Source organism: Channa argus, chromosome 24, assembly GCF_033026475.1.
Source record: "Channa argus isolate prfri chromosome 24, Channa argus male v1.0, whole genome shotgun sequence".
NCBI lineage: Eukaryota > Metazoa > Chordata > Actinopteri > Anabantiformes > Channidae > Channa > Channa argus.
Window position 1 is genome coordinate 3,241,599 of NC_090220.1, and position 12,848 is coordinate 3,254,446.

At 39.3% G+C, this 12,848-nt stretch overlaps 1 protein-coding gene across 4 annotated transcripts in view; it reads left to right on the top strand.

Moving 5' to 3' along the window:
- Positions 1-12,848, top strand: part of LOC137109040 (roundabout homolog 1-like) — an 80,874-nt gene that overhangs the window by 22,224 nt on the left and 45,802 nt on the right. For all 4 annotated transcript variants that reach the window (XM_067494364.1, XM_067494366.1, XM_067494365.1 and 1 more), the window contains one exon: positions 7,967-8,293. In XM_067494364.1, coding sequence (XP_067350465.1) covers positions 7,967-8,293 — 327 coding nt within the window. The remainder of the gene's footprint in view (positions 1-7,966; positions 8,294-12,848) is intronic.

Below are 12,848 nucleotides of genomic sequence, written 5' to 3' on the forward strand. Positions count from 1 at the left end.
AATTCCGTCCTGGGAGAGGGCTGCAGTTTTTTAGTGCTCGGAGCAAAGTCTCCCTTCACAGTATGGCAGTCAGTTCACATCTGCACCGCCGCTGTCAGGGGCGTTATTAAGAATAAAGTAAATGTAGGTCATGTAGACAGGCCCTTGTGACATGCAATGACACAGCATGGAGCTAATGTAATATTAATGCATTCATTCAGTTAGTTTAGCAAAAACGTTGTAATTGACAGTTTTGTAACTTAGAAGTCTCTGGGGGGATGATGGAAACATGATAAGCTACAGATGGTCAAGCATACATTATGGAGACTTTTTAACTGATTATACTGATGTTTGTATATTGTAACTGATGAGAAGGCACACTGTATGCTGAAACACTTAAACAGTAAATTACACATCAAACTTCATAAGATAAACCCATGGTGGAATATTTTTTTTCTTTAACAAACCACCTCTTCGCCACCCCAGTCTGCTGTATTCATGGGAAGTTTGACTTTCAAGTTCTGCCTGAGCGATAATCAATGGCCTATACAGCCACTTTACTTTCCACTGAACATTTAATGGAGTGAGGATAAGCCTCTCAGATGGGCTGCTGGCCTTTCCAGGCAGTTGTGCTCCAAAGGTGTTTTCTCATCACAAATACAGGAGGTAAGCTCCTGACGATCAACCACCTCAGCTTATGTGTTCATTATGTCAAAGCAATATAAAGGATACTCTGCATATTCTATGTAGTAAAATGAACACTATAACCAAGCAAAATATGCAGACTATGCTGAATTTGACATAATCGCTAAAGATCAAATACTATAGCTGGGCCCTTGTACAATTTGTATCATACATAAATATGAGTCAAAAATTGCAATATGTTTGGCTCTGTTCTTTTTTTTAGTCATTGCTTCTGTGTGTCATAGATTGTCTAATGGATTTTTTTCTCTCCAACAAACGTGTCCTGCTGACCTAGTTGGCTCAATGTTTATGATGTACCAGCAGTGTTCTGGTTCGAGTTTGCACTAGGGACTTCATTGCCTGTTACCTTCCCAATGAGCATTTAACAGATGGCAACCCAAAGTAATATTTTTCCCCATTAAATTGTATTATACAGTAGCACTGGGGTCTGGCCGTAGCTTAGTTGGTAGAGTTTTTGTCTGAATCACAGGGTCAGAGGTTTGACTCCCGAATCCTCCTGGCTACATGTCGAATTGTCCTTGAGCAAGTTGCTGAACCCCTCGTTGTTACTGTATGTCAGGCGAGCAACTTGCATTGTTGTGTGTGAAGCTCTTTGGATGAACATTGTATAAGCAGATGCTGTTAGTGATGTTATGTGGTGGACATAGAGAGGGCGGCAGGTGGGAACTCTTTGGGGAAGACAGGATATGGGGAATGAGCGAGAGGTCTAGGGAGGAGAAGAGAGGTGCATTATGGAGAAGACACTGAAATAAACTAATAGAACTGGCTGGGGTCTTACTGTGAGGAAGTGGAGGTGGGAGACTGACATGTATCGGAGACCAGGAGGAAGCAACTAAGGACGAAGCAGGAAGGGGAGAAAATCGGATAACTAAAGGCGGCTGAAAATATTAGGTTAGGCAACACAACAACAAAGTAACAAATGAACAGAAAGTATCAACTAAAAGAGTCTGTGGTGAAAAACGTCCGCGAGATAATTAACTTCCACAAACACAAAGTAACAAATTAACTGAATGCAATATGCAAGAATCCGAGAGTAGAAAACATCCAGGTTACCACTGCAAAAAAATGTATTACAACTATTTAAAGTATTTGCAGAAAATTCTGTTTTATAAACACCTTTATTATAAAATCAGTCATTTATTTAACCCGCAGATAAAAAATGTTAAAATGTAGTGACATTTGTTAGACACAACAAGTGATTTGAAGCAAAGTTTAATTGCTTTGACTGTTTTTTTTAAAACTGTACACTTTGTGCACTGTGGGATGTTGAGCTTACACACACACTTCTCAGCTCCTATCTTCCCCTGAACATCTGGGTGCTGCAGTAAGAAGGTGTTATCATTGTCCATGACCTTGACTGTCCCCTCTGGAAGCTGCTTTGCTGTGATTGGTGTTGTTAGAAGAGTGGCCAGTGTCCGTGTGATAAAAAGCACCTGTACATGTATGTTTTAGAACAGTCTATGAGAGAGTGTGGTTGAAGACACCTTGTCCTGGCCACACACAGACATAGAAACACACTCACATTCCTTCTCCCACATACTTGACTGAATGACAGTGTTCAACTGTTCCACTTAATTGTAGTTTATACAGCCTGAGAAAGAATGTCTGGCATTTATTGCTTCCCTGTGTTTTACTTTACAAATGAGTAAGTGTGTGTATGTTTGGAATATGTGTCTCCATGGGATCAGCAATCCAAATGGTTTGTTTGTAAAAAAAAATCTTTTGTTAAAGTAATAGTTTGGCATTTTGCAAAACACATTTATGTGCATTCTTGTTGGGTTTTATATGAAATTATATCCAGGAAACTGTGTGCTAACCTTATGATAAAAAACAATAAACTACATCCTCAACAAGAAAGACATCTGATTACTCCCAACATAAACAGGAGTGGAAAAATGACGTGGTTTTAAGGGTATGAGCTAAGCTAACTGTCACGTTGGGTGATGGCATCTCATCTAGCTGTGGGTAAGAGAGCAAGTATGTATTTCCAAAAATGACAGACTTGTCCTTTAATAAGGAGCTACAGTTTAAAAGGAAGTCTGTCTGAAGGAAGTTTCACTCAAGTGCCCGTGTTTTATTGGTATAATGTGTTCCACTATAATTAAAATCAAATTTCTGATCAGGATTACACCCCCAACCAAACGCATTTCTATCCTCAACCCTTAAAAAAACCTTTGTGCAGTTTAGATTTTTTTGATCCGTGGTCTATTATTTACCTTTCAAGGTTTTAATTTAATGGCTCAAAGTTGGTTTCATGTGAGCATGTAGAGGGAAGTCAGTTTGAGTATCAGTGCAGTGTTATAAAACAGGTCCCTTGAACCTTTGATGTAGTGCAGAATCCACATTAGTCAGAACTTGGCCTTGAAAAACTCAGAGGATTTGATGTTTTGCTGACATTTCTGTATAATAAGATGTTCTTAAAATACCAAAGGTGGTGCAGTGATGCACAGCAAACACTTGCATAATATCACCCACTTGCCACACTAATATTTTTGCTGTTCTGAGCAAAGTGTCACACAGTCAGATGGTTGTCTAGTCTGGGTTTTTAAAGTGTGTTTTAGGATGCAGGCAACGCTTGTTACTTATTCAGACAACAATTATTCAATATAAATTCTGTGATGTAAATCCAGAATAAATCAGCACCACAGTGTTTTGGCCAGCTGGCCAGAGTTCCGACGTCCTATTAAACAAATGCTCGCCAGATGATTTGGTCATTTTGACAAAGAATTATTAAAGGCTTACTTCCAATATCGTTCATCAAGTTGATGTTTTCCCTGAAGTGCACCGAAAAGTGTTTTCTATTCTGTTTAACCTATCAAGTCTGCCTTTCAAATGCTTTTGTAGCCTCTAAATCTTTCTATTGTCAAAATTAGATTTGTATTCTTTATGTCTGCCTTGTTGATCCAGCCTCAAATAGTTGTGGTGTAAGTCTTAAGTTAGAAGAGCAGTGCTGCGAACTAAGAAGCTTTTGGAAATCTCCGTCTTACCATTAAACGTGTGGACTTTGATCCACAGTCTAGCCCTTGGGTCTCACAAAAAAAAAAAAGAAAGAAAATGAAGTGACTTTCACAGACTGAAACAAAGAGATTGCCTTAACAAGACTGTTGCATTTATTCCACTCTCTTTAGCCTCCCACAAAATCACCCTGCCTCTACTAGCTGTGCCTGACTGCTACTCTGCCGGAGTGGCGTTGGCACACAAGCACAGGTAATCCCACAGTGCTAAAGGTGGAGATTCACCACTTCCACATTTCTGTCTCTAGTGGATTCATGTCAGAATCACTGGGCAAGCTGATTGTGTCACTCAGCTGTTAGCAGCACGAATGGATCGTGTAGGGTCTACATTGTTATAGAATAATGGATTTTTCTAGCTTACTTGTTTGGGAAAACCATGGAGACAAATATAGAGGTTCTGAAACCAAAGAAGGGAAATTGGAAGTTTTTCAGTGTATGTGTGTGTGTGTGTGTGTGTGTGTATACAGATGAAATGTTCATGCTAAGCTGACAGCTAGTGTGACTTCATAGCGGCAGGTTCATTTGGAAGTGATATTGGATATTTTCTTTGTATATTTCCTTGATTCGGACCTAAACAGTGTTAATTGGCTTTTTTTTTTCTATAAATTTGTAAAGTATTGTACTGTAAATGGCTCACTGTCGATTGATGTAACCATCATTATAGCAATTTACATCTCGACTTATAGTGTTATTAAGATTTACGTTACGTATTCACCAAATAAAACACAAAATAGAGTAGAATAGAATCAAATTTTATTTGATTCTCTAGAGAGATGCACAGTTTTGGAGAAATTATTGGCACTCTAACCACCTCCTTTCTCACTGACTTGAGAGGAAACATGCTTGTTTCTCTTCTGTGTTTGTTATTTGTCTTTCCTCTTCTCTCCCTAGATCTTCAGCAGACAACAAAACTGCCTCAGGGATGACTGACAGAAAAAGAAAAAAACATATTTGTAGGGGTACAGGTGCTACAAATGACCTTTGGTTTCTATGTATGTTCTCCATTGTGCATCTGTGTTCATGTTTTTGCATAATGATTGTATGCTGGCTCCTGGCCCTTTGCAGATAAAGCCTGGTCTTGTGGGGGCCTGGTTGTGGCAGACTGATATTGCCTTTCTGTAATGCCAGGGAGCTTAGGGAGCTGCATGGACCCTTAGGCATCGGCCCAACACAATTAAGAACAAAGAAAGCTGCAAAGTGTGCTGCAGACAGGGACTGAAGGCCACAGTGGCCACCTTGTTTGTATTGTTTTGTTATAGGTTTAAATGTCTAGACAGTGTAAAATTGTAGTTAAATTAAAATTTACAATTTCTTCCCACGGCAAGGCCTGCAAGAGTGGTTTTCCCTTTGTTTTCTTGTTTTGGTTTGCATAACTAAATGTCTTTCATTTTGTTCTAAGGTTATAGGGTTTGGATTTGCACAATGTATTTAAATATATACTAGAAAACATATGTCACTTTTTTTTGTAGTAATCTGTAGTTTTGGTTTTAGCTGCTCAAAACAATGAAAAATGTCTGAAAATATTAGTCAGTTTGTCTATTCAACTTTAGTCTAGATGCCCAAGGATGAAACATTTTAAACATTAGCATGTTATGTTATGTTATGTTATGTTAACATATAACTTTTAAGCATGTCACAGCCTCACAGAGCTGCTAGTGTTTGTACAGCGAGGGGGAAGTACAACATAAATCCCAAATTATCAGTGTGTTTAAGTGCACAGACTTGTATTGGTTGATGCTGCTGCAAGTACAGTATAAGAGACAGAATAAGTACAATAACTGTAAGTTAAAAAAGAAAACAATTATAACAGGCAGCGGGACGGCTTATCTTAGAAGTTCATATTCATTAATTAGTCGGATCATTTTGAGTCAAACAGATTTCAGAAATCAATACCATTTAGGTTTTATTTATTAGCGTGCACACTTATTGTCTGCTTATTGTTTCCTGTCTCTTGACTTTTCTTGTAATGAATAAATGTGCAGTATTTTAAAAATACAGTTAATACACGCACACAAAAAATGGACTGCACAAATTCTCAACCACTTCAATGGGTCAGGTGTTATCTCTCTGGGTAAACACTTGTCTGTGTGGGATTTATGAGTTGCAGCAGGAGTGTAGAAGCCCATCACTGTCTAGTACGCCGGTGATTATCTGCTTTACAGGGCCATTGGCACATTAAAGCGTGACCGGCTGTAGGCTGTGTAAGCCAGTGTTTACAGCGCGTGAAAGTACAGAAAAGTGTTCCCAAAGCAATAAAAACAGATAAACCGTGGTTACAGTACATGACTTGATATACCATATATTTTGTTGTTCAGAGTTTTTAGCCCAATTGCTTGTACATTTTGATTTAGGAATAAAGGATTTCATTTATTCCTGATCTGGATTCTGTAAAACAATACTTGTGCTTAGTATGTCAAATCCACCACATCTTCCTGCACCCTCACAATACTAGAAGGGCGAAAAGAGAGGGAATCAAATGTGGACATGGTTGGGGATCAGCCGCTGAGTGTGATGGACCATGTTCGGGGTTTGGAAAGGGATTCAAGGACTCTAAAATTACCTGAATCTCGTTAGTCTGTTTGCTTTGTCCTATGCCAAACAGAAATGCATTTTTACACATCTCCATTGAGAAGATCATTGAAATGTCGACACTGTGACTAGATGAGAGGTAATTTGGGGATATTTAATGTGGATGTGTTTGCAGGTACAGAATCATATTTGTTTTGGCTGTGGTAAAATTGGCTTAAAATGGTGAGCATGTAATATAGAAAACTGAAAACCCAAAAGCATACACTCACCAGCCACATTATTAGGTACACCTTTCTAAAACCAGGTTGGTCCCCCTTTTGCCTTCAGAACTGTCTTCATTCTTTTTGGCATAAATGTAACATTACTAAAAGATTTGTCACCTGCACATTCATGATGGAAACCTTCTGTTCCACCACATCCCAAATTTGCTCTATTGGATTGAACTCTGGTGACTGTGGAGTTCATTTGCGCACAGTGAACTCATTGTGATGTTCAAGAGACCAGTTGGAGATGGTTTTAGCTTTGTAACATGGCACATTATTCTGCTGGAAGTAGCCATCGGAAGATGGGTACACTTGTTACAAAGGGATAGTGAAGATCAGTAACAATACTCAGGTAGACTGTGGAGTTTAAATGTTCCTCAGTTGGCACTAAGGGGCCCAAAGTGTGCCAAGAAAATATGCCCCGCACCATCACCACCAGATCCATTCTTTCATTTGTTAATGCAAAATTATGACTTCACCATCTGAATGGTGAAAATTGAGACTCATCAGAACCAGCCGACGTTTTTTTCAATCTCCTGTTGTCCAATTTTGATGAGTCCTTGTGATTTGTAGCCTCAGTTTCTTGTTCTCAGCTGACATGTTGTGCATTCAGAAATGCTATTCTTCATACCTTGGTTGTAAAGACTGGTTATTTGAGTTAGTGCTGCCTTTATATCAGCTCAAACCAGTCTGGCCATTCTTCTCTGACCTCTGGCATTAACAAAGCATTTTGCCCCAAAACTGCTGCTCACTGGATATTTTCTCTTTTTCAGACCTCACTCTTTAAATCCTAGAGATGGTTGTGCCTGAAAATCCCAGTAGATCAGCAGTTTTTGAAATCCTCAGACCAGGCTGTCTGTCACCAACAACCATGCAATGCTCAAAGTCACTTAAATCACCTTTCTCCTCTATTCTGGAGCTTGATTTAAACTTTACTGCCTTGACTATGCCAACATGCTACAATGCATTGAGTTGCTCTCGTGGGATTGGCTGATTCGATATTTGCCTTAACAAGCAGTTGGTCAGGTCAAATTTATAAAGTGTCTGTTGAGTGTATATACCCAGGTAAACAGATTCATGACCTACAGATATTTAATTAGAACCTATTCAAATGTATGTCCTCTGTCATTCACGAAGAGAGCTGTGAAGATGTTCTAAATATACTGGGAAATATTGCTTTTGTTGTACCACTGAACTTACATTATACACAAATCCTTACAAGGCTGGTTTCAAGGCTAGACAAGGTATTACTTACTGGGAATTTTACATGTCAGCATTTCTTAATTTACAGTGCCTTACGGGGTTGTAGTTTCTAAAACAAAAACTAATTTATGGGTGAATTTCAGCAGTTATACTAATGCAGTGAGTCCGATTCCCTCAAAGCTGCTTTTTTTTTTATCAGTATTGCAACAAACAACTGTGTAATAAATTTGGCTGTAAAGGTAAGATTGGAAAGTAATGTTTGTTTCGCTCTAGGATCTCGCCTTCGCCAGGAAGACTTCCCTCCTCGCATTGTGGAGCACCCCTCAGACCTAATTGTGTCCAAAGGAGAACCAGCCACTCTCAACTGTAAGGCAGAGGGCCGGCCCACCCCCACAGTGGAATGGTACAAAGATGGGGAACGTGTTGAGACGGACCGTGACAACCCCCGCTCCCACCGTATGCTGCTGCCTAGCGGGTCCCTCTTCTTCCTTCGCATCATCCATGGACGACGGAGCAAGCCTGACGATGGCAGCTACGTGTGTGTGGCCAGAAATTATTTGGGGCAAGCGATCAGTCACAATGCATCCCTGGAAGTAGCCAGTAAGTTCTGTTTGCGTGTACATGTAACAGTCCTGACAATTTTGTTTTTCTTGCAAATTATATTACAGGTATTGCATACACATAGGGTAATGCAGCAGAAAATGCATCAAGCATATTAATGGCCATAGTCAAACATTAGCACACAAGTCCAAAAGATAGAAAGAAAGGCCAAGCAGTGTATAAAAAGATTATCCTTTAAAATTTCAATTTTACCCAAATTTGTTTCTGATGGAGGAACATTTGTACTAGCTGAATATAATTATTATGCTAATGAAAATAAAACATTTCCCTCAAAATAAGGGCTTGCAAATGTTTGCACCTTACTGTAAATCAATATGCCTGATTTAGTTGACTTTTTCAATGCAGGACCAATTTTTATGGTTGAGCGACAGGTGGATGCTCACTGTGTGACCCACCTGTCAGACATGCAGCAGCTGCATGTCTGTTTTGGTCCCCAGGTTTAAACAAGGGCTGCGTCTTTTCCTAACAGGTGACAGTGTCAACTTGCCGAGTCGTACAATTGCAAGTGTCAAATGTGTGTGGTGTCACCAATTAAACAGCACGTCACCGCTGTGTTTCCCTGCCGCAGGAATTTGTCATGTTGCATGGAACAATCACACGTGTGTGTATATATATATGTTTGTTAGAGTAATGGAACAGAGGGCAGAGAGAGAGAGCAAAAGGTCAGGGCTTACGTTCAGGTGCACATGGTCTTTGAATGCCTATGTATAGCAGGTTTGCAAGTCCAAAAACACTGGATTCAGGGTGGAAAAGAACAAACACTGAGAGGAGAAAATGTTGGTGATAAGGGTTAACAACCGCAGCCTTGCCCTCACACACAGCATAGCTTCCCATCCTTTACTGTCAATCCCATGCTTTGCTCAGCTGCATCAGCTTGCAGAGCTCTACCCAGGCTCAGTCTCCTGGGCAGATAGTTTGCAAAGGTCTTAGAATAATAATATCCTTCTAGTATCTCTTTCACCTTTTGAATTATAATGAAATAGATGGTCAAACGGTATGATGATAATGCTAGATCAGCACTCTCACATAGGAAGCTAAGCCCTCTAGGGGGAGAGTTTATTACTTGGAGTTCACTAAATTTACCGCCAGCTTTTAAGGTCGAGGGGAACACAGGGAGGACTTGTTGAAGCTGCCTCGATGAGTTATGTCTCCCTGCTTCATTCTTCTGAGGTCACCCAGATTCATGGGTCACCCTGGGGCTGGAAGGCAAAACTGAATCTCCTTTGGAAATTGCTGCTTATTTAGGGAGTTTAGGAGAAGACTGCGCAGTGATAAAAGGAAATTGGACATTACTCCTTCAGTCAAATCCTTTTGTGGTTAATTGTGCAGTGTTTGAATTGTGCAAAGGTTTGTTTTGACTAAAGGGAACTGAATTCAAAAGGGTAACTGGATTTTGGGAAAACATACTCTTGTTATCAGTGACACACAACTGCATTAAAACTCAATCCCTATCATGAATATTATACAATATGTGTATTTGGTTTTAGTCATACTAGTGGCATGGCTCCAGGGATGACACTGTCAGTCAACATCCATAAATAAATATTATTAGCTATTGTTATGATCATTTGTTACAGACGTCCTGCCGCTTGTGGTACTATGAGGTTAGCTGATAGTTTTTGAGGAAAAATCCCGACGGTTGTTGTATAGCATGAAAAGTATTACACACATTTTATATGTGGTGTTCTAACAGGGGCTAGAGAAGCCAGTATGTGACCAGAAAGCCACTGGTTTGATTCCCCCAAGTGAAGAAGCAACCACCCTAAATACATTGGATTAGTTGTAACAGCTGGTGAAGCCTTCAGGTTACATGGTTTTATTTGTCTAGTACTTTCGTTTATCACATGAACAAATTGCAAACCTGATACTCCCACCAATGTCCGTTTTTTACAATACTTTTTATCAAAAGTTAACATGGTGAAAATTGTTAACATTACAACTGTATGTGTTAGCATTGTCACTAGAATTATCTTAGGGTGTTGAGGTTAGCATTCAGTTCACCGTGCGAGACTGTGCAGACTTGAGCAGAGAGCCACTACCATGGGTGTAGAATTTCGTCATGTCATCAATTTTCATATGTGCAATTAGCACTGGGCAATATAGTAACTTAATTGAATTCATTCAAAAAAAATGCCTAAATCGAAAAATCAGGATGATGGAGACTTGTGGAGACGCTTGCACATGTGTTGGCTTTGATCGTCACCAAATTGGAGTAATGGCAACCACAGCTGGTGAAGACAATAAAGTCCAACCAAGTGATATGGAAATACTAGACCATCTCAGCTCATCTCTCTTTCGCTGCCCTGGTGCACAGGTTTCACAGTAAAAGAAAGTAAACACTGTGTCTCCATATAAGTCATAGTATTGACCACCTGTTAGTGACCACGTGATGGTCTGCTTACCGTGCAGACTGCGCTGCTGCATTCAGGGACAGTACGGACTGTAACGTATCAATGTTTTGGAACTGAATAAGTAAAAAAAACATTATGTTTCTCTTTATCAATAAGGCACAAGTTTGTCTAGTGACAAAAAATAAATAAATCTATCAAAATTGTGAATCATCCAGAGATCAGAAAAAAAATCCACATAAGTTTTTAGACATATCGCGCAGCTCTATGTCCACTTTTTATTAGTTCCTTATATATCATGTACAATGTTTAAATGCACTTAATATATTTAATTCATATTTACTTTACTGGATATTACATTTGCATAGTACAGTACTTTGTTTTGAACCTGCCCCTAAATCATAGTCATACTTTTAAAGACAGTTTGATTAGTTGTCAAAAATGTCTTGTCATCTTATTTGTCAAGATATATGATTATATATGGTTATATAGTATCATATATTAGTTACTTAGCTACCCAGGAAGTAAAACTCTCTGGTCTCTTATCGACAAAATAAATCTGGAAGCCTCAGTAAGGAATTCCTTATAAAAGCATCAACCCAATTCCCAGTAAATTTACAACATTATACATTTTTGTACTGACATTATGATTTACTGAAGTAAAAGAGAGATGATGAAAAATGGGAAGATGGCTGACAAAAGACAGTGTTGAAAGCTGACAGATGTAAAGTGATGGAAGCAGGAAAAGAGTGACAGAGGCAGATGGGAACAGAAGAGGGAGAGGAAGAAGTGTCTGTCCTTCAAGGCACAGAAGTGAAAGTTGTTTGCAGAAAATTGAGGTGACGTGGTAGAGACAGTGACAGATGTAGTATGTACTGGTGCCTGAAGCGTGACCACAGGGTTGAAATAGTAACACACACACACACAAACACACACACACACACACACACACAGAGAGACTAGTGAAACCTTTTCTGAAAGTAAAAGAGACGAAATGAGAAAAAGAGAAAAAAAGACATGTAACTTAGTTCCTACCAATAAATGTCACAGAAGACACTCCACATATTTCTGCCCGCAGAGACCCTAGAGGACCATGGGAAATGAACATGTGTCCTATTGACCTCAGCCACTTGATTCAATCATGGAGTGCTTTATTGAGGTGAAGGCGGTGTCATAGCCTGTGTTCTCTAAAGGTTATTGGATAGTAGACCTTTTTTTAGGTTGAGTAAGGGAGAGGAATAAATGTTATTCTTAAACTAATTGGACACCGCAATTTGCTAGAAGGAAAGTGATGTTCGTGGCAGGGCTTAAGGTTAGGGCACAACACTGCAGTAGTGAAGTAATGAGCATTAGAGAATAAAAGTCTACAGCCACGTGTATCCTCATGTATATGAAAGTAAGACGCGATAGGTGGAGACTACTCCTTTTGATTATTTGCCGTATTTAGCTTATTTTCATTTCTATTAAAAAACACACAGCTGCATGTCAAATTTATATTGCGCTATATCATCCAGAAATAGCAGCATCCCGTTTGTAGTCACTGTGGATAAATGCAATAAAACATCCTGAGTGGCAGTAAAGTGGTTAATCTCAATAAAGTTGTCATGATTCTGTATATGGATGAGGAGTGATATTGTTTCAATATAAACACTGATATATTGTAATTGCTTTTTATCCGTAACCACAACATCAACAGATTTGTGTTGATTTTCATTTTACAAGAACGAAAAGCTGAACACATCGCAGCGTATTGAATCATCCCTTCACTTATAATTATTTTGTTGCCTGAGAAAATTAAGGACACACCAGTGGCAGTATCGCTTCCACAGAAGGTAGTGATTGTTACCTAAGGAGGATTTGACGTGAACAGGAGGAGCAGGGGATTGAATTGCTGGTCCTACACCTACTGGATGCCCTACTCTACCTCCTGAGCCGTAGCCGACCCCGTATCTTCAATCCAAAGCGCAACGGGTGGATTTATACTTTTTCTAAATCTTTTGTGGAACTTTAGGTTACATTTCATATTATTCCTCAGTGGCTGGAGTTCTGTCAGTTCCATCTAAAAATACAACTTACTCCACGATTGCAATAAAGCATCACAAGAACAAGAGCTTTGAGCTTGAGCCTACTTGAAATGAACTAAGAAAACTGTGCTGTAGTCTAATGAGTCAAAATTTGAATTATGT